This window comes from Pseudocercospora fijiensis, assembly GCF_000340215.1.
Source record: "Pseudocercospora fijiensis CIRAD86 unplaced genomic scaffold MYCFIscaffold_1, whole genome shotgun sequence".
Taxonomy (NCBI): Eukaryota; Fungi; Ascomycota; class Dothideomycetes; order Mycosphaerellales; family Mycosphaerellaceae; genus Pseudocercospora; species Pseudocercospora fijiensis.
In genome coordinates, this window is record NW_006921532.1 from 1109907 (window position 1) to 1134940 (window position 25034).

The 25034-nt window shown below is 52.1% G+C and overlaps 10 protein-coding genes across 10 annotated transcripts in view; 6 read left to right on the plus strand and 4 right to left on the minus strand.

The window, feature by feature from the left end:
- The window catches only part of MYCFIDRAFT_184373 (uncharacterized protein), a gene marked incomplete at both ends in the record, with an annotated part of 3006 nt that extends 1140 nt beyond the window's left edge, over window positions 1–1866 (plus strand). Inside the window, 2 exons of the mRNA XM_007922589.1 lie at window positions 22–1033; window positions 1107–1866. Of these exons, the coding sequence (XP_007920780.1) occupies window positions 22–1033; window positions 1107–1866 (1772 nt within the window). The remainder of the gene's footprint in view (window positions 1–21; window positions 1034–1106) is intronic.
- A 784-nt stretch (window positions 1867–2650) lies between these two features.
- MYCFIDRAFT_27013 (uncharacterized protein) lies at window positions 2651–5058 on the minus strand (the record flags this gene model as incomplete). Its single annotated transcript, XM_007921602.1, has 4 exons — window positions 2651–3802; window positions 3856–4162; window positions 4214–4307; window positions 4530–5058. The coding sequence occupies 4 exons, from the start codon at window positions 5056–5058 to the stop codon at window positions 2651–2653; spliced, it is 2082 nt and encodes a 693-aa protein (XP_007919793.1).
- Window positions 5059–5463: 405 nt separating this feature from the next.
- Window positions 5464–6124, plus strand: MYCFIDRAFT_169141 (uncharacterized protein; the record flags this gene model as incomplete). The annotated part of the gene is made up of 8 exons (XM_007922590.1): window positions 5464–5553; window positions 5589–5634; window positions 5666–5678; window positions 5707–5717; window positions 5751–5785; window positions 5826–5904; window positions 5954–6043; window positions 6075–6124. The coding sequence occupies 8 exons, from the start codon at window positions 5464–5466 to the stop codon at window positions 6122–6124; spliced, it is 414 nt and encodes a 137-aa protein (XP_007920781.1).
- A 1609-nt stretch (window positions 6125–7733) lies between these two features.
- Window positions 7734–10543, plus strand: MYCFIDRAFT_169142 (uncharacterized protein; the record flags this gene model as incomplete). The annotated part of the gene is made up of 7 exons (XM_007922591.1): window positions 7734–7885; window positions 7931–8033; window positions 8057–8144; window positions 8174–8185; window positions 8218–8329; window positions 8362–10445; window positions 10503–10543. 7 exons carry the CDS (start codon window positions 7734–7736, stop codon window positions 10541–10543), a joined length of 2592 nt encoding a protein of 863 aa, XP_007920782.1.
- A 158-nt stretch (window positions 10544–10701) lies between these two features.
- MYCFIDRAFT_125461 (uncharacterized protein) lies at window positions 10702–12552 on the minus strand (the record flags this gene model as incomplete). The annotated part of the gene is made up of 2 exons (XM_007922592.1): window positions 10702–11929; window positions 11990–12552. 2 exons carry the CDS (start codon window positions 12550–12552, stop codon window positions 10702–10704), a joined length of 1791 nt encoding a protein of 596 aa, XP_007920783.1.
- A 1838-nt stretch (window positions 12553–14390) lies between these two features.
- Window positions 14391–15548, plus strand: MYCFIDRAFT_209468 (uncharacterized protein). The gene is made up of 4 exons (XM_007922593.1): window positions 14391–14794; window positions 14869–15080; window positions 15142–15271; window positions 15340–15548. Coding segments are annotated over exons 1-4 (681 nt in total). The 5' UTR covers window positions 14391–14456; the 3' UTR covers window positions 15341–15548.
- Window positions 15326–17004, minus strand: MYCFIDRAFT_169145 (uncharacterized protein; the record flags this gene model as incomplete). The annotated part of the gene is made up of 10 exons (XM_007922594.1): window positions 15326–15607; window positions 15639–15667; window positions 15694–15841; window positions 15871–15880; window positions 15905–16173; window positions 16206–16318; window positions 16352–16489; window positions 16518–16568; window positions 16596–16792; window positions 16829–17004. The coding sequence occupies 10 exons, from the start codon at window positions 17002–17004 to the stop codon at window positions 15326–15328; spliced, it is 1413 nt and encodes a 470-aa protein (XP_007920785.1).
- Window positions 17005–17763: 759 nt separating this feature from the next.
- MYCFIDRAFT_126043 (uncharacterized protein) lies at window positions 17764–20424 on the plus strand (the record flags this gene model as incomplete). Its single annotated transcript, XM_007922595.1, has 3 exons — window positions 17764–17844; window positions 17890–20131; window positions 20177–20424. 3 exons carry the CDS (start codon window positions 17764–17766, stop codon window positions 20422–20424), a joined length of 2571 nt encoding a protein of 856 aa, XP_007920786.1.
- A 347-nt stretch (window positions 20425–20771) lies between these two features.
- Window positions 20772–22463, minus strand: MYCFIDRAFT_1485 (uncharacterized protein; the record flags this gene model as incomplete). Its single annotated transcript, XM_007921433.2, has 1 exon — window positions 20772–22463. A coding segment is annotated over one exon (1692 nt), but the record flags the coding sequence as incomplete, so codon positions are not given.
- Window positions 22464–23194: 731 nt separating this feature from the next.
- On the plus strand, window positions 23195–23866 carry MYCFIDRAFT_75152 (uncharacterized protein; the record flags this gene model as incomplete). Its single annotated transcript, XM_007922152.1, has 1 exon — window positions 23195–23866. The coding sequence occupies one exon, from the start codon at window positions 23195–23197 to the stop codon at window positions 23864–23866; it is 672 nt and encodes a 223-aa protein (XP_007920343.1).
- Window positions 23867–25034: the final 1168 nt, after the last annotated feature.

Here is a 25034-nt window from a genome sequence, read left to right on the forward strand (position 1 = left end):
AGGCATACTGACCTTGTGCAGGCCAAACGGTTCGCCAGATCGCCGAGCACAACCATTACGTGCAGGGCGTGGCATGGGATCCTCTGAACGAATATGTCGCAACGCAATCCTCAGATCGCTCCGTGCACATCTACACCCTCAAAACCAAGGACGGCCAATTCACCCTCAACCAGCACAACAAAGTCACCAAAATGGATTTGCCGACACGACGCATATCATCGAACAGCCCAGCTCCACCAGATCTAGGCGGGGCCAGCCACCGCGCATCTTTCATCCAGGACATGCTCTCGGAAGCCATCGGCTCACCAAAGCCGTCTGCGCCTGGCACACCACAATCGCTTGCTTTGCCCATGAATCCACCACCGACCTCTCACAGCCGAAGGTCATCGTTTGGTTCGCAGTCGATGAGACGATCCGTCTCGCCCAGTCCTTCAATGCCACTACCTGCAGTCATGCCGTCAGCGTCGCCGAGCATATCAGGCAGTATTGGTCTCGGCGTGCGGAATACGAATATCTACGCCAACGAGACTTTCACATCTTTCTTCCGGAGGTTGACATTCACGCCAGACGGCAGCTTACTGCTGACTCCAGCCGGCCAATTCAAGACCACCCATCCTGCTGCAGACGGGGGCAAGAACACCGATGAGATAATCAACACCGTTTACATATACACGAGAGCTGGTCTGAACAAGCCTCCAGTAGCATACCTACCGGGTCACAAGAAGCCTTCGATTGCGGTCAAGTGTTCGCCAATCTATTATCAGCTGCGCACTGCCAGTACTGAAACAAAGGAGATCACCATCGACACCCGAACGGAAGAGGACCTTGCGCCCTTGCCTGAACCAGCCATGCCATCTAAGGCCCCGACGTCACATGCTGCAATGGAGCCACCACCACTCATGGGTGCGCCTTCGCCAGCTCCCAGCGCTACTGCAGCGTCGCCACGGCCACGTGCGGATTCTGAGTCGAATCCATCCACCCCGCTGGCACCGCCCGGTCCTGTTCCCCATTTTGGTCTTCCTTATAGAATGGTGTACGCCGTTGCAAACCAGGGATGCCGTCCATTTGTTCGACACACAGCAACAGAAGCCACTTTGTGTAGTGAGCAACCTGCATTATGCCACCTTTACTGATCTCAGCTGGTCAGGCGATGGCTTGACCCTCTTAATGACATCTTCCGACGGTTTCTGCTCAGCATTGACCTTCGCCCCCGGCGAGCTCGGAGCTGTATACCAAGGGCCTATTGGATCTGCTTCAACCTCGCGACCATCGCCAGCGCCGATATCTGTTTCGAAAGCGAACTCATCAACCGCTTCTACGCCTCAGCCAACACCGACCGGCAATGCTGCTACAACGGCTGCTGTACCACGACATTCTTCGACCAACAGCGGCTCTGGTCTCGCGCAGCCTACACCAATTCCTCCACATGCCGCCGCATCTCCATCGCCTTTTGCAGCTGCAGTACAGCGAGAGGCAGGTGTTCGACCGGCCAGTCCAGCCCGTAGCATGTCTGCCTCCAGCATAGCAACGGAAGCCAGCTTCGCCAAGATACCGGACCAGAATGCCGTGCCTGTAATGAACAATCCAACCCCCTCGATGGGCGCCGTTCCTTCCAACGTTGCTGCTGGTTCATCCAGTACCAACTCTTCGATGCCCTTATTCACGCCGCCCCAAACTCCAGGACAGAGTCAGATCAACGCATCCACAAGTCAAAACCCGCCCACAGTCAGCGGCGTAAAACGGGACAGCAACGCAGGCGTTCAAACAGATTCCGAAGAGCAGGGACGCGAAAAGAGGAGACGGATAGCACCGACTCCGGTCGAAGATAACCCTCCTCCTGCAGCCTCTGGTGCTGGCGGATCATGAACGAGATCAGCATTTCTTTTGTACCTTTATATAAAGTGTAACGAGTAGCGAACATAGCCTGGCGTTTGGGAAGCACGAAAGTGATATCAGGTTTCAAAATCCTCTACACCTTCAGGCAAGGAAAAGAAGAGGAGTCATGGACGCATGGTACAGCGCAGCAAGGAGATTCAGGAGCCTCGATGGCTAAAGTTGGGAAGGGAAGGGTATAGCATTTAGACAGTAGTTATAATCTACGAATGAATAAGAAAGATTCCAATGTAAATTCATTACGCCTCATCGTTTCGCTGATGAGTTACTGACCGAGTGCGAGTGCGAGTCTACACACATTCAGCGGCCACGATTGCAGGCGTCGCCCTCTGGAGATGAGATCCTGCACTAGGTATACGTCAACGGTAATGGCTTCAGCATACAGTAACGAATGCGGATGGATGTGTGCTGGCAATGCAATGCAAGACTTTTGGATATATCATGTGCAAGTACCTTTGATGGTGGTGATGAATTTTGATGGATTATTCGAACTAGCTGTGAGATATGCAGACGCGCGTGGTGAGGGCTTAGGATGCGATGTGTGCTTTTCATTCTAGGCGCCCGGATCAATGAGAACGACTGAGCCATCGAGTAGTTAGTTCCTTGCTCGACGATGAACATGAAAATGAGCCTTCTTCCCCTCTGCTATGCCCTCCCTCATATGTATATACAATCTTATACAAAAACATCTACAACCTATCCAAACCCCTCTACTCCATAACACCAACCCCCTATCCCTTACCTATCCACTACCTACCTACCTCGGCCTACTCTCCAACGCCAAACCCGCAAAATACCCCCCGACAACCGGCCTCGCAATAAAATGTATCCCCGCCGGATACTCCCCCGTGACCGTATCATAAAGATCCGTACTCGCAAAATTCGTCTTGCTCACATCCAACCACTTCGCAATTCTTCCCGTAAACAAATCTCTCGTCTCCGTCTCCGCGATGGCCGCGCAAAACATTTCCCAATCGGATTTCGTGTATGTGTGTCGCGAATCGAGCGGGACGCCAAAGGTTTGGAATTGCGTTTTGTAGAAGTTGCTTTGCATGGTGTAGATGTTTTGCGGCACGAGGTGGAGACCCAGTTCGGCGTCGGCGAAGAGGTTGTAGAGCAGGCTGTGGGAAGAGGAGTTTCCGTAGTTGAACGTTGTGTGGGGAGGGTTGGCGTTCTGGTTGATCGCGTAGGTTTGCCATTTTGTGATGTAGTCTGTGGCGATTCTTGTGTAGTTTGCAGCGTCGGAGGGGTTGCCCGTGCGATTGGAGATTTGGGCCATGGCTTGGATTCCGATTATGCCTTTGATTGCTAAGTTGGTTTGGTTGGCGGCGGAGCCGGCGAAGTCGTCGGTGGAGATTTGGTCCGCGGGGATGAGGGCTTCTTCCACGAGGTAGGCGGTCCATTGTTTGAGGATTTGGTAGTGTTGGGTTAGGTAGGCGTTGTCGTTGGCGCGTTGGGCGTAGGCGAGGGTCATGATGAGCATGTTGCCGCATTCTTCTAGGGGTTGGGCTTCGGCGTTGCCGTCGCTGTGGCCGGTTGCGTTGGGGTAGCTGGATCCGATGTCGTGGATGGAGTATCTGTTTGGCCAGTTTCCGGCTTCTTGGTTGATGAAGAGGGGGTCGAGGAGCCATTTGAGGATTGCCGGATTGGTGTAGATGGCGATTGGGTGGAATGGGAATATGACATCGACAGTGTTGACATTTCCGTCTGAGGAGATCTCCTTCATGAATACGAGAGGCGTGCTGGGGGTGTTGGTGAAGGAGATGGCACCGAATGCTTGGCGAACTGCGAGGGAGGTGATCTTGGCGTAGTCTGAGCCACCTGAGGCTGCTGAATCGCTTTGAACTTGGGAGTCGAAGCTAGATGCCATGGAGCTTCCTTTGCTGTAGTCGTTGTAGAAGTAAGAGACCTGTTTGGAATTGTCAATGTACTGAGCTTCGAACACATCCGATCATCACTTACTGCGCCAGTCTCGGTGGAAAAATAGCTGTTCCACATGCATGGCAACTTCTGTACTGCACCTTTAGTTCCTTGGAACTGCACGCAATTCTTTTGATGCAAGCTCAGCTGGAACAAGGTGCTTTGGGAGGTAGAGCCAACGGAGCCCAAGTTGACAGCATAACCGAAGACCGGGTAGGCATTGTTGATTGCTCGATAGTTGGTGTCTTTAGTGTTCGTAAGAGTGCCGCTCTTCATGAAATTACCGCGGACGGTCGTGTCGGCACCAGATTGGTAGGTTAGCTTGGCTGTATTTGCAGTCGCAAAATACCTGGATGCACATCAGCTTCCATACAAATCAAGAAGAGAAGTGGAAGCTCACCAATAACCCCACTCAGCCTGCTCGTTGATGGAACCAAACTCCAACTGCTGCTGTCTGTACACCCGATGATAAGCCAGACCGCCACTCGCTTCTGCTGCCTCGACTGTGACCGGCGACCATGTGGGCTTGGCAGTGTTGTGTGCTGGATCTGGGCGAAATCCTTGACTTGACGCATATTGCGGTGCATGACCGCCTGTTGTAGCGGGAGGGGCGTTGAAGGCGGTCTTGGTTCCGTATGTGATAGCAGACTGCTGCGTTGATGGCGCGGAAGAAGAGGAACCCTGCGCGCTTGGCTGGGTGACGCCTTGAATAACACCATAATCCCACTGTGCCTTTGCACCACGGTCTCCAGACACCCATTCGGCCGAGATGTCGGAGTACAGCTGCACGCTGTGAGTCTTGCCATCGGTTGACTTGACATCAACGTTGCAGTAGGTGTAAGGCAAGGAAGAACGAAGTAGGTCATTTGGCGTGACAGGAGAAAGGAATGTGATTGTCAATTGGACCGGGCCAGCTTGCATAGTGAAGATGGACTTCGTCGAGGTGTATTGGAAAGCAGTCTGGTTGACGTAGGACGGATTGCTGCTCGGTGCACCCATCCAGGTGTAGCTAGAATTGTCAACACGTACCATTCCCGTCCATCCTGTGACCTGGCCGTTCCAGAAAGTCGGCCATTCGCCGGCAAGGTATCCTCCATTTCCATTATCGCTTCCAGCTTGCTGCCATGTGCTCATGAAAGGGCTCCTCACAGCAAGAGGAATCGCAGGTGGTCGCAGAGGGGAGAAGCTAGATTGAGCGCTTGCTAGAATGGCAGTGCTAGCGACGAGAAGAAATGAGAAAGCCATGTTCCTGGCGAGCACAAAAACAAAGAAATGCCAACCTCTAGAGTTCTGAGGAACAGCAAGAAGCCGTCTACTTATGCTGCGAATCCTGAAGGCACTCGAACGATGCTGCTGACCCGTCAAACTTCTACAGCAACGCGACGGAGGATGGGATTGAAACCAGCTAACGTTTTCGACCAGCAGACCTCTACCATGGCTGGCAACCAATCGCGGGCACTATGCTTAGGCACGAGAGCAAGCGCGATGTAAAGAGGCACGCGGTAGACTCGTTCTCCACAAGGCCACTGCTACGGAGTGTGAAGAAGTATACTGTAATAACAAGTGCGTCCGCATGCCGCCCTCCGTGCAGCATCGGAGAGAAACAGGTGCGCTAACGCAAGGAACCACTGCCGGTGGTGTCGATCCAATATGGGGGAGGAGATTCTCTATCGGGCAAGTCAGACGGTAGTGGTGGCACATTTAGGCCGGGTGTCCTCGACCAACAACGCCATTATTAATGTGTCCATCAAAGGTCTGTGTCTATTAAGGGTCAGATATGGCCAGAGGCAAATGAGTTCTGCGCAGGCTCGAAGTCGTCTTGTCTGATGTCCTTAATTGTAACAGGTGCCAGGTGTCTGTGTGACGTGAGCGTGGTGATGATCTACCGATGAGCAGACGATTAGGTGTTCGAGACGAGTGCGGGATGTTTTGCATAGCGGCCGCCGTTCATATTAGCAGGAGTCAGCGGACCGTGTCCGGTATCATACTATTACTGCCGGCTAGCCGTTGAGTGCTTCTCTGATGATGAGACATGCAGGAGAGTGCAGTACCGGATAGCTGAGAGTACTATGTATGGTTCAGGGCCGGAAGGTGCTGGATAAATTCTGAGTAAGGCCTTGAATGCAATGCGTCTTTCCAGGACGGTGGCTCATTGTTCTGCGTGTAGCTGTGGCACACATACGCCTCCTGATGAGAGTCCTTTGCCTGGCAATTTCATCAAGAAAGTTGAGTCTGAGTTAGAACTAAGGTTGGCGGCTGAGCGGCGCTCTACACATACTGGATTGTCAATGGAGGCTTGGCTTTACTGTAGTCCATTATCGCTTCCTATTATTATTGCGCCTTCCTTACTATATTGTAAACTTTACTTAGACTCGCTATAACTTCGCGCCTAGACTCGCTATATTATTCTTTCTATAGTACCCTTACCGATCGCAATAGCGAAAGCGATAGTAGTATTACTACTATTACTACTATTTCGAGCTATAACTAGTATTTCGCGCGACCTTATTATTATAGCTACTATAGGTACTTTAGTACCCGATTTAGTACCTACCCTACTAGTAGAAGGACTATATTTATTATAAGCTAAGAGGCGTATCGCTATAGACTCGCTACTAACTCGCTCTAGCCTTCGACGTCCTACGACTATAAATACGAAAGATTTCTAGTACTATAGCGAGCAGATATAGTAAGACCTCCTCGACGATACCGTAAATCTATAAAAGAAGAAGGCGATACTAAATAGACTACGTAAATACTACTTAGCTACGAGTATTACTATAGAGACTAAGTAAGGAAAGCTAGTACTATTACTATATTACTTCTATACTCGCGATAATAATAGCTATAAGTATCGCGTACTAGATATTAAAGAAGAGAGAGTCTACGCTTATTATAAGTATTAGGGTAAGAGTAGCTATACTACTAGCGAGATTAAGGTTAAAGAAGATAATAGAAATAGCGAGCTAGCTGCGATATAGGCGCGAGTCGAGGCTATAGAGGTAAAGAATACTATATTAGAGGTAAAGATTAAGGTACTAGAGGCTAGGTTCGATAGGTTATAAGGGTATTATCTCTCGTAGTTTCGATAGCTTAAGAATAAGTCTATTATTAAGTCTAAGGATATATATATAATATAGAAGGAGCTATAGTTAAATAGCGATCGCGAGCTACTAGTAGATAATCTTTAAGTAGCGAGGATCTTTAAGTAGCGAATTCTATAGCAAGTTCTATAGCAAGTTCTATAGCGAGTCTATAGCGAGTCTATAGCGAGTCTATATTTCTATTCCTACTTCTAGATTTCCTACCCTCTTTCTTCTTCGATCGTATTTCTATAATTAATAGATTAACTAGCTTCTAAGTACGCTTTAGCTTCTAACTCTTAGTATTAAGCTCTTTACTACCTATCTATCTACTCTAACTATCTTACTAACTATTTTACTAACTATCTTACTTACTATTTTGCTAACTACCTTACTAACTAGCTTACTAACTAGCTTACTAGTCCTTAGATTCGCTCGACTCTTTTAGAATAGGCGTAACTCGCGGTATCCTCGTAGTATTCTTGCTACTTAGGTTAATAAACTTAGGTAGCTTATTTATATTAATTACCTTTTCCTTTTATAGCTTCTTTTACTTAATCTCTATAGTTACTATAACCCTATCCTAACTCGCTATAGCACTCGCGCTACTACTCGTAGTAGGAGTACTTAGCTAGTACTTCCGCTTTTGCTACTTTTATTACTATAGCTTCCGCTATTATTAGATATAGATTTTAAGGTAGTAGAGTAGTAGCTGCTTTGTTGCTTTTATTATTTACGGTTTAAAGAGTATAAGAGCCTATTTAACTAGTCCTAGGCCGAGTGCTTTAGATACGACTTTATTAGAGGGCATATAAAAGGCATATAACCGGCTACATAATGGCACTCTCGCAAAGAAGACTTCACACCGTGCCGAGGCATTGCACATCTTCGTCTTCATTCATCGAGTACAAGATACATACGGCATGTCCTTTCGCAAATGATCAAGCGTCTGCTCGTGGCTGGTTAAGCCTCCTCGCCGAAGCTTCCTGGTCACCAGCTCATTGCGAAGCACCGCAAAGCACCATTTGATCTAGTCAGCTGGCATCCTTTGCACAGAGACCATCACACAGCAACGATCATGATCATGATCACAGTCTTGCGGTAGACTGCGAGCTTGAAGAAGAGCGAGCAGCTTATGTTGATGGGCACTTGGCTAACAGGAGTCAGGCATGAAGTTAGACACACCACTACCACCGTACTCACACGCATGCACCATTCTCAGAGCACTTCATCGCCTCGCCTCGCCTCGTATCCTTTAGCTGTGGTCCAGCATGTAGGTCCCTGGGAGGGTCTGAGATATCATGCAAACCGTGAAATGAAGCAGATGCACGGCATGGTCGCTTCGTAAAAGGTTGGTACTGTATGGACACAATTGCAACGTGCTGGCAGTTCTGCTACTTGCACTTCGGCGCCAGACACGTGCCTTGCGCGCTGTTCGTAGGAAGGGGTAGATTGACAATGTAAGGCTGGGCTGTGTGATGCGAACGGCGAGTTGGACGCAGCATTCCTTTGTGAAATTGCTGGCATTCCTTTGTTTACACTGGCTCGACCGCATCCCCAAAACATACACCCACTGCGGACCCTACGAGTCTTCTGAATCATTCACGCCGCTCGTCATGGCAAAAACGCGAGAGCAGTCGCCCTCGAAGGGCAAATCACCAAAAAGGACCAAGCCTACTGCCCCAGCCAGCGCAGAACCAAAACGTAGAACGTCTCCTCGTAAAGCAACACCTTCCGCGAAGAAGAATTCCGCAACAGACACGAAGTCTCCGACCAGCTCGGGACCAAGGAAAGTGAACACACGTGGTACTGCCAGCCCATCCAAGTCAAAAGTAACCAAGAGAACCACAACCCCCAAAAAGGTCACCAGCACCAAAAAGGCAGCCAGTCCCAAGAAACTTATCAGCCCAGGCAAGAAGGGCAAAGGACGTAAGCGAGGCTCTCCAGACGAGGACGACTCCGGGTACGATCCTGACCAGACGACTGACGAGATCCTCGCGGAGTTCGATGGCCGGACAAGAACCGCTATCGACAAGCTACTCATCACGCAAATACGTCAATTCGAGGATGGCGGATCGATTGATCAGAATGTCGCGATGATGATTGTTAACGTTGAGCATGGGGAAGAGAAGCTCGAGTGCAACTACAAGCTTTATTGGCGATTTCGCAAGTGCTGCGAGGAAGAATTCGGAGATCGGTCGCCTTTCAATAATGCCAAACCTCGAGGCCCTACTAGAAGTCCTAATAAACTTGCCAATGCTCCAGACCTCTCGCCGAGCAAGAGGTCACCTTCTCGCGCAAGTCCAAAATCTGCTGCGCCCGCGGCTGCTAGCTCTTCGCCACGCCGGAAGCAAACATCGCAAACAGGTCGTCTTCAAAGGCGCATAGCACAGCCGGATGAAGATTATGACAGGGCTGAGATCTTCAAAGAGATTGAGCGTCAGGCTTTCCTTGAAGAGACGCGTGGCGAGCCTATGGAGCCGTACCCCGAGTTTCTTTATTTTCTCTCCAGGAGTGAGTACAACAAGGCTCAGAGACGTGGCAGAATGGCAGCGATGCAGCGTACTGAGACAGTCATTAACACTCACGGAACCCAAGAGGAACAAGCTCCAAGTACATATGGTGATTCCGGCATTATGATGCACTCTCAAAGCAGCCCTGGCAGGAGAGCAAGACAAGCAAACAAGACAGCAAGCGTGGCAGGATCGCGCGATGATAACTTTCCTCAACTCTCGCCCAGTCGCCTCACGCCTGCAAGATCTTCCCCTGGTCGATCGCCATCCACTCCGAAAAGACAAATGGCTACCACTCCTGCACGCTCTCCCACAAAGTCCACATCTCCAGGAAAACGACGCCAAGGTACCGACGCACCACGTTCCCCAGCAAAACCAACTTACAAGCGCAAGTATCTCGAAAACGGTCAGACAGTATGGCCACAGAGCGATAAAGGTCGCGGCGATGTCGTCCCACCAATCCAAAAAGACTGGGTCGAAGTCAACGACTTGAAAGAACCTCACAAGGGCCCACAAGACCGCGAAAACCCTTTCTTCCAAACCATGCCAGCCGCAGAAATCTGGCATCGTAGAATGCCACCTTACTTCCCTTTTGGTGAAACGCCATATATGGAGAAAGTCATGAGTGACCAGATCAACGCAGACCTCGCGAGAAGTAAGTCCTTCCAAAACAAAAATTCACATCATCTTCACAGCCTAGCCCATAAACTAACAAACCCTTCTTCTTCTTCTTCCCCAGGCCACGAAGAATCCACCGCAAAACCTACCCTTCCCGCACCCCAATCCCCCGGAATTCTCGAATCCATCACTTCCATCCCAGGCAGACTGGCCGGTAGCATTTCCAGCGCTTTCCGCAGTCCTGAACCTCCTGCCGTCTCTGCTGCAGCTGCACCAAAATTCAAAGCTGCGGAGAGTTTCAACGAGATCGTTCAACCGGAGAAATGGCCCTGGCATTTACCAGAAATTTCTCGCGAAGAGGTTGAGAGGTGTGCGATTGGGAGTAGTGTTGTTGAGAAGGCGAGGAAGAGGGCTGCGGGTTCTGCTTCTCCTTCTAAGGGGCCGGCGTCGCCGTCGAAGCGGGTGAGGTATTGAGTTAGTGAGGGAGGGAGGGAGGGAATGGCAGGTGAGGGATAATGGTTGGTGGATGGAGGATGGATTTACTTAACAAGGATTTCGAATTTGTTCTGGGGGGGTTTTTTTTGGTTTGGTTTGAAAAATGTCTCGTAGTTGTTTTATCTCTATCACAGTCCTTCGTTTCGCTCCATAATCTGTAATCTGAAATCATGCTATCGTTATGCATCACTCTTCAAAATCTCACTGGCCAATCGACTCTTCGCTCGAATTTTCGGCCCATACAAAACCAAAACCAAAGGAACCCCTGTTAAAAGAAACCCTATAGCCCCGAGAAATGCGCCTGCGCCTTGGAATTTCATGGCGGAAAACATCTGGCGTGTGAATAATGGGAAGGCTCCGGCGAGCATGTTTCGACAGAAACTTTGTGCTGCTAGCGCGCTTGATGCGTAGCGGTGGTAGGAGTCTGCGAGGTAGTTGAAGACGGAGAGGTAGACACTAAAGATACCGATCGTTGCACATCCGAGTCCTAAAGCTGGTACGATCCAAGGACAATTCGGATATGAGCCTGAAATGCACAGCCATAGACATCCAATCGGCAAGAGCGCGGATTCGGCACATGCGAAATACAATCTTCCTTCTGGGGTGTCGAGGATTTTTTGATGGGTTTCGGGGAGATGGGGTTTTAGGATTCTTTCTTGGTAGATGGCGACGAAGGTGAAGAGGAGACTTGCGATGCTTGATGCGGAGAAAATTGCGCCGGTTTGTTGCAGGTTGAAGGAGTAGGTTGTGGAGAAGATTAGGGGGACTGCGATTAGGGTCATGTAGAGGACGCCCCAGGAGAAGGAGATCCAGAGACTGAAGAAGAAGACGACGGGTTCGGTGATGAGCATGTGGAAGGGACGGAGGAGGGAGATGCGGAGCATGGTGCTTAGGGAGGCGCGTTCTTCGTCGGCGAGCACTTTCCAGCGAAGTCGGGGGATTGTGGTTCGTGTGGAGTGATTTGGTGCTGTCGATGATGGCTTCTCGAGTTGTGACTGCATGTTCATGCTTGTGGAGGAGATTGTAAGGCCGTAGTATCCGGCGGACTCCAGAGCTTCGTAGTACTTGTTCAATTTTTGAGCTTTGCGAGATAGCAATACCGAGCCACGAGTCTCTTTGAAGAACAGTATTACAAAGCCTATTAGAACGCCGTCGATGATGATCTGGAGGTAGAATATCCATCGCCAGGTCATGTTTTGGCCGATAAAGCCGCTGACAAGAGGTCCTAGTCCAGTTCCAGTCAGAGCTGAGGCAGAGAACAGCGTCATCGCAGTGTTGCGGTCCTTTGCGTGGTAGATGTCGCTTATGACCCCTCCAACCATGGTGCTGAACGTGCTGCTGAAACATCCTACAAGAAATCGCGACACAAGCATGCCAGCCAAAGTGGGTGTGACGGCGCAAACCACTCTGGCACGAAAGTCAGTCGAATGCAATTCTCGATGTTCTTGGCATTTTCTCTCGACTCACTGGAATATCACAAACAAAACCCCAGTCAGCAGAAACACTGGCCTCCGACCATTGATCTCACTGAAGGGAGCTAGGAACATCGGGGCCAGTCCGAAGCCCAGCGTGAAGAGAGTGACGCCGAGAAGGCCGACGACCTGGGGCACCTGCCATTCTTCCATCATTTGATCAAGCCCAGAGGTGTAAGCTCCAGCATTGTAAGCGGTGAACATGGTGGCGGCGCAGGATATCCACATCATCACCGACTTCCGCGACTTTGCCCAGGTAAAGGGTGAAGCGTAATTCCGCAAGTCTGGACATTGTGGTGGTTGGACTCGAGGTGCAGGATGAAGCTCCGGATGCGATAGATATGCAGGCTGCGGTAAATGTGTGTCGAATTCCAGATAGTGCCAAGTGATGTCTGCATTTTGAAAATCGTGAATGCTGAGAGGTCGTGCCAGACCACTGGTCGAATCGGAGCAAAGATTCTCTTTCGAATCTTCATTCAGACCTTCCTGGGAGTATTCTGGGTTGCTGGCATCACGATGCGTGGCGGAAGGGCTTCGCGCGGAGTTCTGGACTGCCATGCCGTCATTGAAATTGGGAATGCAGGCGCGCAAAGAGACGGTACAATATGTGAAAAGAGAAGAGAGCAGACCACTCGCCAAAGACCTCCATTAGCTGGCGTTTGTACTGCAGTAACGCTAACATGTGCCTGCAGAAGGTGCGCCGTCTTTCCGAAGCCATAGTCTCCATACGCGGCCACCTTTTCGTCCTATGAGATCGCTGGCAGATAATCTCCCGGACGATGGAGGCATGTGAGCAGCACTCAAGTTCGCGGAACATTGCGGCCGCTTCTTCGTCACCACGATACTCGAATGCAAATTCGACCGTGATGATTCTCTAAGAGCATAGCCAACAAGCTTCGCGGGTGGCGTCTCTGATGCACTGAGGCTCACCTCACACAGACGAGTGTGCGCATGTGGAGGGGAGGGGAGAGGGAGGAAAAGTGCGTTTCTCCGCACGAAAGGCTTGGGAGATCGTCCGAGTCTCGGCCGCAAGCCTTGCCAGCAGTCATCTCCTTCAGGCGCAGGTGTTTTGAAGCCGATGTCACTGGCATCTTCTCGTCGTTGTCTGCTGCTGAATACCGCAATGTATGTACGTGACTTGCGAACATCTCTTTAGATGGACTGTCTCGAAAATTCATCCTCCACTACCATCGAGTCCCATCCCTCTCGGCACCGCGCACTCTCGTCGTCGCAAGCATTTTCACGCGTCATAGTGAGAGAGCCGCTGTGAGCACAACGCAGGATCGGCTCAGGGTGTGAAAAGAGAAGAGACGAAGTCTATATCCAAGCGGTATATGGGAGTCAAATGATCTCCTGGACAATGGAAAAGTTATGCGTATGCCTTCTTCAACGCAGTCAGCAGGACAGCAGCATCTCAAAACGCGCGAGAAGATTACGTCCAGAGCAAAGTCTCACTAGCATGGTCAGGGCAGCGCCTGCGAATGATCTGGCATACATTCCACAACCAGCCGCCGGTCTGGAGCGCTACACGACCGGAGGGAGGAGGAGATGCTGTAATACCTCCCTCTGCAAGTGGCCATCAATGGCCGACGCTCGGTAGAGGGTGAAATAATCCCACTGCTGAGAGAACATGCCGCGATGCGTTTTCCACACTTGGAGCCTCACGCCATTGAACTCATCAGAGGAATCAAAGCCGTCTCATTTTGTAGATATGAACTCCCTCGCTTTCGGCCTCGCTGCAGTCTCGATTGGTGTGCCAGCATCCCGGTCAATATTGGCGACCCGGAGGGAACTCAAGCACATGCGACAGCAGTACATAAAACGAAGCATAGCTTTTGTTTCCTCCTGTAATTCCGTGTGTCGGCGAGGTGGTTGTAGAATCAGCAGATCGACCGCAGTGTCAGGGAGAGGATGACCCCCGAACGACGCCAGCAAGGTCGGCGACTCGGCAGCCTTCTGAAGTTGTACCACTACTGTCCAGTGCAGTGCTAGGCTCTGCCAGGATTCGGATCGTTCACGCGACACAGCATCTGTCCCTGCATGCGCGAGTGCGTCCTGCTCAAGACCCTGACTTCAACGTCGGCGCGGCCACCGTCCTTGCGAAGGCACGAAAACCGTGATTGCATGTGATGAGATCAGGCCATAGTGTGGACACTGGACGCTTTCAATAGGTTGAGAGCCATTTTCGGAGAACAATGCTGGTTGGGGCAGCGCTCGTGCTGCTAAGCGTCTTTGCCATTTCGGTGCCTTGGAGACAAAGGATGGAGGGGCAGAATTTGCAAGCCCGCGATGTCGCCATCGCGGGGTCTTCGAAGGTGATGAAGCTAATTTTTTTGTTTATTCATCACACGCACGCCTCGACCTTCGACTCGCTCGTGATAATTCTTCCGACTTTAGAAGACAACTCGAGCGCGCTCACAAAACAACCACCACTGCCAAACACAACAAACCCCCAAACCAATATGTCGTCCACACCTCTCCGCCTCGGCAGCATCGCGCCAAACTTCCAAGCCGAGACCACCAACGGCCCAATCGACTTCCACGAGTTCATCGCCGACAACTGGGTCGTTCTCTTCTCCCACCCAGAGGACTACACACCAGTCTGCACAACTGAGCTTGGTGCTTTCGCCAAGCTCGAGCCAGAGTTCACCAAGCGCGGTGTCAAGCTCATCGGTCTCAGTGCCAATACCATTGAGAGCCATGGCGGTTGGATCAAGGACATCAACGAGATCTCGGGCAGCAACCTCCGCTTCCCAATCATCGGCGACAAGCAACGCCAGGTTGCTCTTGCCTATGACATGTGAGCATTCCATGGCCGGAAGATTGGTCAGCCTGGTCAATTTGGCGAGCGAACTGCTGACTTTGCGTGACCAGGATCGACCATCAAGACGCCACCAACGTCGACGAGAAGGGCATCGCATTCACCATCCGCAGCGTCTTCATCATCGATCCAAAGAAGACCATCCGTCTGATCCTCTCTTACCCAGCTTCGACTGGCCGCAACACTGCTGAGGTTCTCCGCGTGGTCGACTCTCTCCAGACCGGCGACAAGCACAGAGTCACCACTCCAATCAACTGGGTGCCAGGTAAGCTGCAGGCAGAATGCGCTCGGACGTGCAGTACATTTCTAATATGTTCTGAATACAGGTGATGATGTGATTGTTCACCCATCGGTCAAGAGCCCAGAGGCTGAGAAGCTGTTCCCGAAGATGAACGTCGTCAAGCCATACCTCCGTTTCACTCCGCTGCCAAAGGAAGAGACTTCTGCCAATGTATGGTAAGTACGGCAGAGCTCCTACAGATCGACCGATTGCTTCTCCAAGAATTCATGCTAATGCGGAATAGACTTGGTGAAACGATGTTCAAACACGTTTGGGGCCAGGAATGGGGAATTTCGATCGACTGAGACCTGCTCTTGAAAGAGCACTACAAGAGCTTGGCTTGATGATATCTCGGAAAGTGCGTTCCTGCTACTCTTCAATGAGGAAGGAGCTTGAATTAGGTTAGCGACGTTTAATGAAGAACGACCATGAGCCAACACGCACTCATTGATGAGTATGAACGCACGTAACAATGTTCCACGCGTATCCTTGCTGTACTTGGTGGAAGTTTTCTACAGGGCGGCACGGAGATCTAAGTTTCACGCAATCCAGCGGTCCGCACAGCCTGACAGCTGGGGAACGCGATGATGAGCGCCACTCGCAGGTCTCAAACGTGGATCCCGCGGCAGCTCGATTGGTTGCGAGATGCGACTATGCCCGCCGAGCTGCGCAAAGTCTTCGAACATGAACATTGAGTGCACTATGGAGCCGAAACATAGCAATTTGAAGCCGCTCACAAGCTCTCTCTGAAAAGGGAAGCAGGGGCAGGCCTTACGAGGCATTCCCTGAACGTCTGTTTGCAGCCTCACTTTGACGAAATCATATGATCGGGAGGCTCGCTTCGCACGGATGTGTCAGGAAGACGATCCGGAAGCAGTCGTAACGGAAATGGTGAAGGAGTGTAAAGGGCCGGGCCTCCTGCTCCCATGGGACGGCCATCCGACTGCACGCCAGGACGACGGTCGTCGGGGCTTCGACGTTCGTTGCTCGTGTTCTCCCCATGACCAGTGGGATGAATTGCTTTGTTATGCGCGGCGATCAAATGTACAGCCGAAGAGGTGCGTGAATGGCCGGGAGGCTGCGTGCAGGTCAGCCGGCGAACTGCTGTACGCAGCCGATGCAGATGATGATGTGAGAGCAGAAATCAAGATGCGTCGCAATCTCTGCCCTCGGGGGCATTGCGTCGCTCGTCGCTCCGTCGCGGGCGCATTCTGCGACCATGTCTGAGCGAAGTCGCCGGCGTAAGTGTATTGCACGGCAGCTGGTCGTTCGCCAGGGACCGTTCATGTAGCAGAAATTAGCAGCAGAACCAAATCTTCTCTCGTGGTCGCAGCAGATGGAGAGCAAGGAGTGGGGCCCGGCAGCGCAAGGTGAAAGTCTAATTGCTGGCGGCGCTAGTCCATTTGCAGCGCACCAGCGCACATCCATCCTTCAACGACGGAGTGAGCGTAGCCATACGCCAAACCACCTGCACTGCAGCACACACACACACATATCGACCGCCGCGGCCAATCCGACCAGGTGAGTCTCTGACTTCAGCCTTCCTTAGCGTGCCCGTCCGCAGCACCCGCTCGGCCATTGTGGTTCCGGCCGTGTATCCCTGCCGTCGCGAGGAAACAAACACACGATGCAAAACATCCGGCAGCATGGCACAGCAGGATACCTGCATATGGACTGGACCGCCGTCAAACAACCGTCTTCCGCCTCCGCAGTCTGCCCTCCGCGATATCCACCTGGCCCGCGCTTGGAGAACGAGCGTGCTAGCCACCTGCCACGACGAAGACGGCTGGTGCAGTCCCGATGCCCAGTGCCCCGAGCATGGAAGAGTCCCAACTGTCCATCTGTCCTCCTGGACTGCGCTTCTAACATCCCTCTGCCTGCCTTGTTGTGCGCGTTGAGTACCAAACATTGATTATTATTATTCCTCCCCTACGCATTGGACAGTTAGGCTTCGAGCTGACCACAGATGTCGTTCCCTCTAGGCGTCATTGCCTACCCAGCGGCCGCCGCTCCGCACGACCGCAACTCCAGCTCCAAGAGCAGACCTGCATCGAGAAAGTCGTCCAAGGCCACTTCAATCGACTCAAGGCCGTCGACCAGCCGATCTGTGGAGAGAGAAAGATCGCCCCTCAGCAAGACCAACCCCGAAAAGACCCCGCCTGTTCCAAAGTCTTCACGCTCCTGGGTCTCTGCTCTGACGAGGGAGAGGAAGCCTTCTCTGCCCATCACGGAAATTCCTCTGCTCTCGGACGCAAACACAGAGCGCTCGGCTTCACTCTCCACCATCAGCGACGAAGCCTCGCCTCACGATTCCTTTGACTTTTCTTCGCCTACGACATCTTCTAACAGGTGCGCGTCCAGACCGAAGCACGTGCCTATTGTCATCCCAGACCTATATTCTTACGTGCCGGCCTATCTGCCCGATTTCGGATCTGGATCATTCAATTACTCTACAACATCGAGCACTTCATCCGTATCGCCAAAGCGTTCGACGCCTCCGTCTTACGAGACGCTCCCCGCCAGCTCACGCTCATCACCTAGGCATGTGGAGCTGAAGATCCCGGAGTTTGCGAACCCGTACGCGAGAAAGCATTGTGCCTTGCCACCACTTACGAAGCCCACCACTACCAGTCCTTACTTCGACATCACTCAACTTTCACCGCCCGACATGTCTGAGGCTACACCTGAATCCAGTCGAACCAACACGATGGACTCGAAGACGTCCCCACCTTCTCCAGACAAGCTGTACGTCCACGATGATGGCCAAGCATCAACATCCAACCTCAGCGCACAGAGTAGTCAAGTGAGCCTGGTGGGCATGCGATCGGAGTATGAATCTGCCTCGGAAGCAGAATCCACTGCCGAAGATGATGCTGCAGATGCTCCCGGATCTCACACACCATCCCAGGCGACGAGTTCTGCAAATCCACGGGTGACACCAGCAGCGAGCGCAGCAAATCTGTCCGGTCTGGTCTGCAATGTGCATCGCACTACTGGCAAAGAGCCGCATCCGCTGGTCGGAGCAACGACGACTGTTCTTGGAGACAAACTCTATGTCTTTGGTGGTCGACGACTATCGAGGACGAAACCTCAGCTCACCGCAAATCTGTACGAACTTGACCTCATCAGGCGTCACTGGACCAAGCTTGAGACGAAAGGTGACGTTCCACCACCGCGATACTTCCACAGCGTATGCGCGCTCGGTGACACCAAGCTGGTATGCTATGGCGGTATGTCGCCTGCCCCGGCACCTGAATTGAGCACAGAAGCACAACCAGAAGTGATCGTTATGTCGGATGTCCACATATACGATGTGCCTTCTCGAACATGGACACGAGTGAATACGCCTGATGCGCCTCAAGGCCGTTATGCGCATTGCGCAGCGATCCTGCCCTCTGCTGCTGTGTTTGCCTCTCGCGATGCGCCGACTTCTGCTCTCCACCACAATCCCGAAGGTGACAACCCGAACCAAGGGACGCTTGGTGTGAACATCGATGGCACTGGAGGTGCGGAGATGGTTGTGGTCGGCGGCCAAGATAGCGCCAACCACTATATCGAGCAAGTGAGCATTTTCAATTTGCGAAGCCTGAAGTGGACAGGCACTACAGGAATGGGACGAAGCTGCGGAGCATACCGAAGCGTGGTTACTCCACTGAAAACTATGTCTGCCACGCAAATTGGTGCTGGACCTCACGCGAGGAGTGATATCGAGGAGGAAGACGATGATGCCACCCCCACCACAATCGGGTCTGGATCGCCAATGCTAATCTACTCCAACTACAACTTCTTGGACGTCAAATTGGAGCTTCAAGTGCGCCTGACCGATGGGACTCTAACAGAAAAGCCAATGCAGACCGCCGTCTCGCCGCCAGGTCTACGCTTTCCAAATGGAGGCGTGATAGATAACCATTTCGTGGTTTCCGGGACTTTCCTGACTTCGTCGAAGCAGGAATATGCTTTGTGGGCGCTCGATCTGCGAACATTGACATGGAGTCGGATCGACGCTGGTGGGAGTATTTTCAGTCAAGGCAGCTGGAACAGAGGTGTTCTTTGGAGCCGCCGAAATGCTTTTGTGATCCTCGGCAACCGCAAGCGAAGTTTAGTGGACGACTACAACAACCGTCGCATCAACTTTTCGAACATTTGCGTGGTCGAGCTGGAAGCGTTCGGCCTCTATGAGAATCCAAGGACGGCTGAACCAAACTCTGCCTACGTCTCTGCCAGCGCAATACCACCGCCGTTGGTTCCGCATCAATCGAAGGAGGATGCTGCTTTTGGCAGACTGCTCAGTTCGGCGGCAGAAGACATTGGCGCTCTTGCACTGAATGTCAAAGAGCTTGCAGATATGGACTTCCTCGCCATCGACGGCACTCGTGTACCTGTAAACTCACACCTCATAGCACGCCGTTGGGGTCCGCACTTCGTCACTCTCTTACGCGAGTCATTAATGTCTGCGTCTGGAGACTCCGACGCTGCGACTCTTCGGCCACAGGCGTCAGGTCATCCCTCACGGAACTCAAGCACTACCATCACGGGCTCAGCATCTGTCACATCTGGTGGCACCACCCTCACGAACAACAGCAACGCTATTGAGACCGCTGTGCCAGACACGCGGACAGCACCCCCGTCGAAGCGACCAAGACTATTGTACTTGCCGCACACTGCGCCTACTTTGCATGCGTTGCTCCATTACTTATACAGTTCAACATTACCTGCACCACCACATCCATTAGCGACGCCTCAGATCTTCTGCTCCCTGCTACAATTGGCCCGTCCCTACAAGATCGATGGCCTGCTCGAAGCCACCATTGAGCGTCTGCACCAATGTCTCGATGGCCGAAATGCTGCTGCAATATTCAACGCTGCAGCCATGGGCGCAGGAGGTGGTGACAGCGTACACTTTACTCCCACGGCTCGCAGCATTCCATCCGACCACATTCCAATCCGCACACATAGCCTTGCCGGCTTGGAAGGCCTTCTGGCCAACGGCTCTCGCTCGGCATCAGCTCTCCGGATCGATACCGAGATGGCCAATGGTCGGAACCCACGCAACACGCTCCGGCCGGGAGACCTCCCAACAGCTCACGAAGACAACGAGGAGGAGCCAATGAGTGCTGCTACAGACGCCAGCATGAGCGAGAGTGAAATGAGTCTCAGCTCTCGCTTGAGCAGGAAAGAGTATCAGGAAGTGTGGAACGGGGCCTTGAGTTCGGTCGTCGGACTGCAAAAACGAGGCTTGAGAGGTTTGATGGAAGGTAGGAGGATGCGCGAGAGAGGAGGAGGACGTGATGGACTTGAGGCTGGCAGGGTCGGTCTGGGTATCGCTTAACAACTTTTCACATGTGATGGTGCGACGGCATTGAGGTCGGTGTTATGGGAATGGCAAATCGCTTTTTGAGATACCATGGCTGGATGATAGCCACAAACTTTTTTTTTGGTCTGTACTTTTTTTCTTTTCGAGGATGTGGAGGAGGAAGAGGAGGAATGGGTGGCTTTTACTGTTACGTAGATGGATAAATTTCGAATTGAAAGATTTCCTTTCGGTCGAGATACTCTCAAGAATTGCCCAAACTCCAGTATTGGTCAAAGAGCCCAATGACCTGAAACCAGTGGTGCGAAATCTGTTCAACTATAGTATGCCCTTTCGAGCATGCAGCATCTTCTCACTTTCTCTCATCAACACATACGATGCTCAGGCGGCCGCCAAGGCACTCCCAAAGCCGCAAAAATCTTCTTCTCGTCTTTACCTTCGACCAGGGTACCATCCGTGAGCTTGACACGTGCTTTCCCTCGCAAGACATCCTTGTACAGCCCCCGTTGATTGAGACGCAGACCTTTCGTGCTCGCCAGGAGTCGTAAGCTTCGATTAAAAATGTCGTTTCCGGTCCAGTACAGTAATGCGGCTCCGAGTTCATCTGATGGGACTAGAAGCAAGTCGAGGCGACGCCAAATTTTGCTCCCAGGAAGACAAGACGCGCCGTGCCATTTACTTCCGTCATCGCGAGAAGTGATGGCGAGACTAGCGACGAGGAATTTTGCGGCGGTCAGTCGCGGGACTAATTGACCCAAGACGATGTTTCGGAGATGATCGGGGCCTGTGTCGGGACGGGTGATCAGGCAGTCGATATCGCCTGACGTGGCAGCGCCGCGTCGATAGGAGCCACCGATGATCACTTCGAATGCTGGATCAATCTCATGCAGAGCTCGGCGTACGATACTGCCGTGCTCAGCGACTTCGGCACGAGGGATGCGTGTCTTGAAGTCCTCGTAGTGCTCTATTCCAATGCGCTGGTTTTCCGTAAGCTCTGCTTTCTCCATGAGCTCGTCAAGTGTTGTATATCCTTGCTCCACCCATTCCGTGGCCTTCTTCAGGCCTGCGCCATATACTCCCATGAATGTCTGCAAAACTTGGTCTCGAGGTTCTGCCTTGGCGTTGTCCAGTCGTCTCAGTCGATTTGTGAAGGCAATCTCCTCTATCTTCTCCGCTAATCGAGGGCCGACGTTTGGCAGGGCTCCAGCTTGTTCTTTGGTGCTCACCTTGACCGGATGGTTACGCAATGTCGCAATGGCTTTGCGGTATGCCCTGATTCGCCACTCATCTCCAAGCTGGCCGTAGTAGTCTGCCATCTGCTGAAGGATATTAATTGTGGCTTCATTCGGATTGCCCGACTTTTTGCCATCGTGCTTCTGCATGCACTGCCATTTCTCTTGCTCCTGTAACCTTTTCCGCTGGGTTGTACGTTGTGCCAAGAGTTTGAGGCCACCCGATCCAGACTCTTCTTCTGACAGTGGACCTTCGGAGCTGATGGGTCGGCTGTTGGCCTCTTCATCATCGAGGGGTATGTGTTGAAGCTGTCTCGCGCGTGCAATGGCATCGTCTAGCTCTTTGCTACTGTCAATGGTCATATCAATGAAGCTTGCAGGAACACGAGAAGGCTCCGGCTCATCAGCGAAGTCAATCACTGCTGCTTTTTCCACGCTGACTGATGGCTTTGTAGATGGCACTTGGGGCGCCACTCGCTGCTGTTGGCCTTTGATTGTAAATCGCGGATGTGTCGGATCTAAAAGGGTCTTGTAGGCCAGACATTCGGCAGGCCAGGCCTCTGATACTGCCTTGACTTGTGTGGGCAGCTGCTCCAACTTGAGCCACTTCAGTAGAGAGGCAAAATCCATGTTCTTGTCCGATACGACATGCGTTACCTGGTCGTCAAAGTCGCGCTGCCAGACTGCACCATACTCACGTGCTTTGTTGATTCGCATACGACGAACTGGGTTTTTGTCATCATTTGGAAAGAAGAAGAAGACTAGACGGCGAAAGATCTGTTGGTCTTCTGGGGCACATTTGAAAGAGCTTTCACGTTTTCTCTTTCCAGTCACTGGAGCTGGTGCAGCAGGTTTTCTTGCGACGTCGCTCACAGTTTTCCTCAGGGTGCTGGGTGGCAGAGGCTTGTTTCGAGCGGCACCGAGAGGATCAGTAGACGACGGCACTGCATCGACATGGACATGGACATGGACATGGACCTTGCGAGCCAGCTCGCGTGAAGTCAAGGTCGTGTCCGATGTCGAGCGAGCCAATGGTCTTGAGTCGTCGGCCTTGATCGAAGGCAGCGGAGCTTTCGGCAGAGACTTCTTCTTCAGGGCCTGCTCAGAGGCTCTTCGTCCGTCATCTGGCTCATCATCGCTCTCGTCAAGATTGTCGAAGATGTCGAATATCTGCTTCTTATTGAGCAGGTCGCGGTCCATTGCTCTGGAATGCAAGATTGGCGGTGTTGTGGTATGGAGTGTCGCAAGTCCGCTCCGAAGCAACTGCAGAGCGTAAACATGCTGTCGCCGTCGACGCGAGGCGGAGTCTGATGCAGTGACGATGTATGTCGGCTGGTCAGGTGTGATGTGGTGTGAAGGCGGGTTGTTATGACTTGTGAGGCAGTGGTCGTGAGCCTTGGTGACAAAAGTAGACGTTCGCGTCAAGTTCTGTCCGAAGTCTAACAAGGCGCGTCACTTTGATTTCTCATTCATCGAGTGAAGGTACGCACTTCATCTGATCGACCTTCCAGAGAGCATGCACCAATTTTCCGGCTTCCCATATTGCCACCACAACCATGTACGCCGAACAGGCCAACAAGCTCGTCGAAGATGCCAAGCGGACTCGAGGCCTGCCCAATCTCCCGCCGTACGCAGCAACGACCGTACGCGCAGTGACCAAAGAAGTTCGAGATCTGGATCGGGAAACAAACGCTCTTCTAGCGCCCTACAGCTCGGGAGACTCACAATCCAGCGATGGCACTCAGTTGAAATCATCCTTCAATCCGGCAGAAGATCCGTCAATGGCATGCGCATTACTGGTAAACCACCTGTCCATGCGCCGCAACAAGCGCTGTCTTCTGGCATATCACAAAACCCGCACGGATAAGCTCGAGGCGATGTGCTGGGAAGGTGTGGATGTCGCAGATCTGGCATTGGCGTCTGCGCAGGCTTCATCATCTGGTCGCCAGGATGGCAATACCAGCAGCATGAGTGCAGAAGAGGAGCAATATGTTCATCGATACAGCGATCTCCTTGCGGCATACAAAGGCCAGTGGACCGATATCGATCTCACCGGGAGTCTGGAGCCGCCGAGGGATATCTTCATCGATGTACGCGTTTTGAAGGATGCGGGCGAAATTCAGACCGAGTACGGCTCCATCACTTTGACAAAGAACAGTCAGTTCTATGTTCGACAGGGTGACGTGGAGAGACTGATACAGCAAGGCTATCTTGAGCGCCTGTCATGATTGCTCTGACCATTCGCCTCCTGCTGGACGTGTCGGATAAACGGGCAAAAATATGCTGCGCACAGAAGGGCCAGTCTCGCTCGAAGATACGAAATTGCCTGCCGAGACGAGACGTGTCATCTTGTGATATGAATCTGTAAGCTGCGAGCGACTGTGCTGAGAACGAGAAGCTTCAGCCCTGGAACACGATCTTGACTGCGGAGATATCGCCTCGCAGCATGAAGCCCGATCTATGGCCTGTATAAGCTCCAGACAACTATGCCGACAAGTCCTAGCCCTTCACGCTCGGACCTTAATGCATCAAGAGCCTCGTCCTCCGCTCACCCTCGCACCTCGCCGGACCAGCTACCCGATCGACCATCATCAAGTAGTAATCTTTCAAGACCTGACTGCGCCATCCGACTTCTGCTCTTTGCCAAAAATCTTCCCGTCTGGCCCGAAGTCTCACGTCCTCCAGAGTTGCGGCATTGAGTACTCCCTGCTCCAAGGTGCATGAAGTACAGGCAAATGCCACTCTTTGGGGCCTAGTAAATCTGACCTTGCACAAGGGTGAGCGACGGCATCTTCTGCGCAAATGTGAAGTCAAGTGGTTACAGGGCGTGTAGATGAAGGCATCGAAGAGACACATGTTGATGGGTTAGAAGCAGGTCGATTTTGAGACGTGGAAGGATGCTGGTCTGCTTCTTGAAGAACATCACAGCTGGAAAGCGATCGATCTAGAGTCGTGACACGATATCGATCTCACTTTCTCCATTTGACTCTGGCAACCACCTCCGACCTAAGCAATCGAGATTTGCGTCACCTTCAATCATGTGCCTTTCAAGGCGCTCCTTGGCATCAGAACCACAACACAATTCCGCTCATGAACGTCTGCGTTCAGACTTTCCTGCAAGATGTACTGCAATCTCCATTTCGACTCGACACAAGTCTGCCCTCAAATCTATGAGATCCAGGAGCTCGCGCGCATGACTAGAAGTGCCGTTGCGAACCTCGCCTGCAGCATGATACATGCGCTTCATGTCGCTCTGCCCATGCAAGGGATATGCTCCGTGCTGTACGACCCTCTCCGACCGAGACAGATCATCTTCGCACTCATCCACCCTGGCTTCGATGTTTGACTTCTTTGCCAAGAGCTCAAGATACTTGCTGTCGAGGTCCAATGAATCGG

What these genes read in the sequence shown, in the direction of transcription:
- MYCFIDRAFT_209468 (XM_007922593.1), top strand. Translation starts at nt 14,457, where the DNA reads ATGTCGTCCACACCTCTCCGCCTCGGCAGCATCGCGCCAAACTTCCAA. An exon ending in GTTGCTCTTGCCTATGACAT is followed by an intron (nt 14,795 to 14,868) that starts GTGAGCATTCCA and finishes TTGCGTGACCAG; the next exon opens with GATCGACCATCAAGACGCCA. An exon ending in TCCAATCAACTGGGTGCCAG is followed by an intron (nt 15,081 to 15,141) that starts GTAAGCTGCAGG and finishes TTCTGAATACAG; the next exon opens with GTGATGATGTGATTGTTCAC.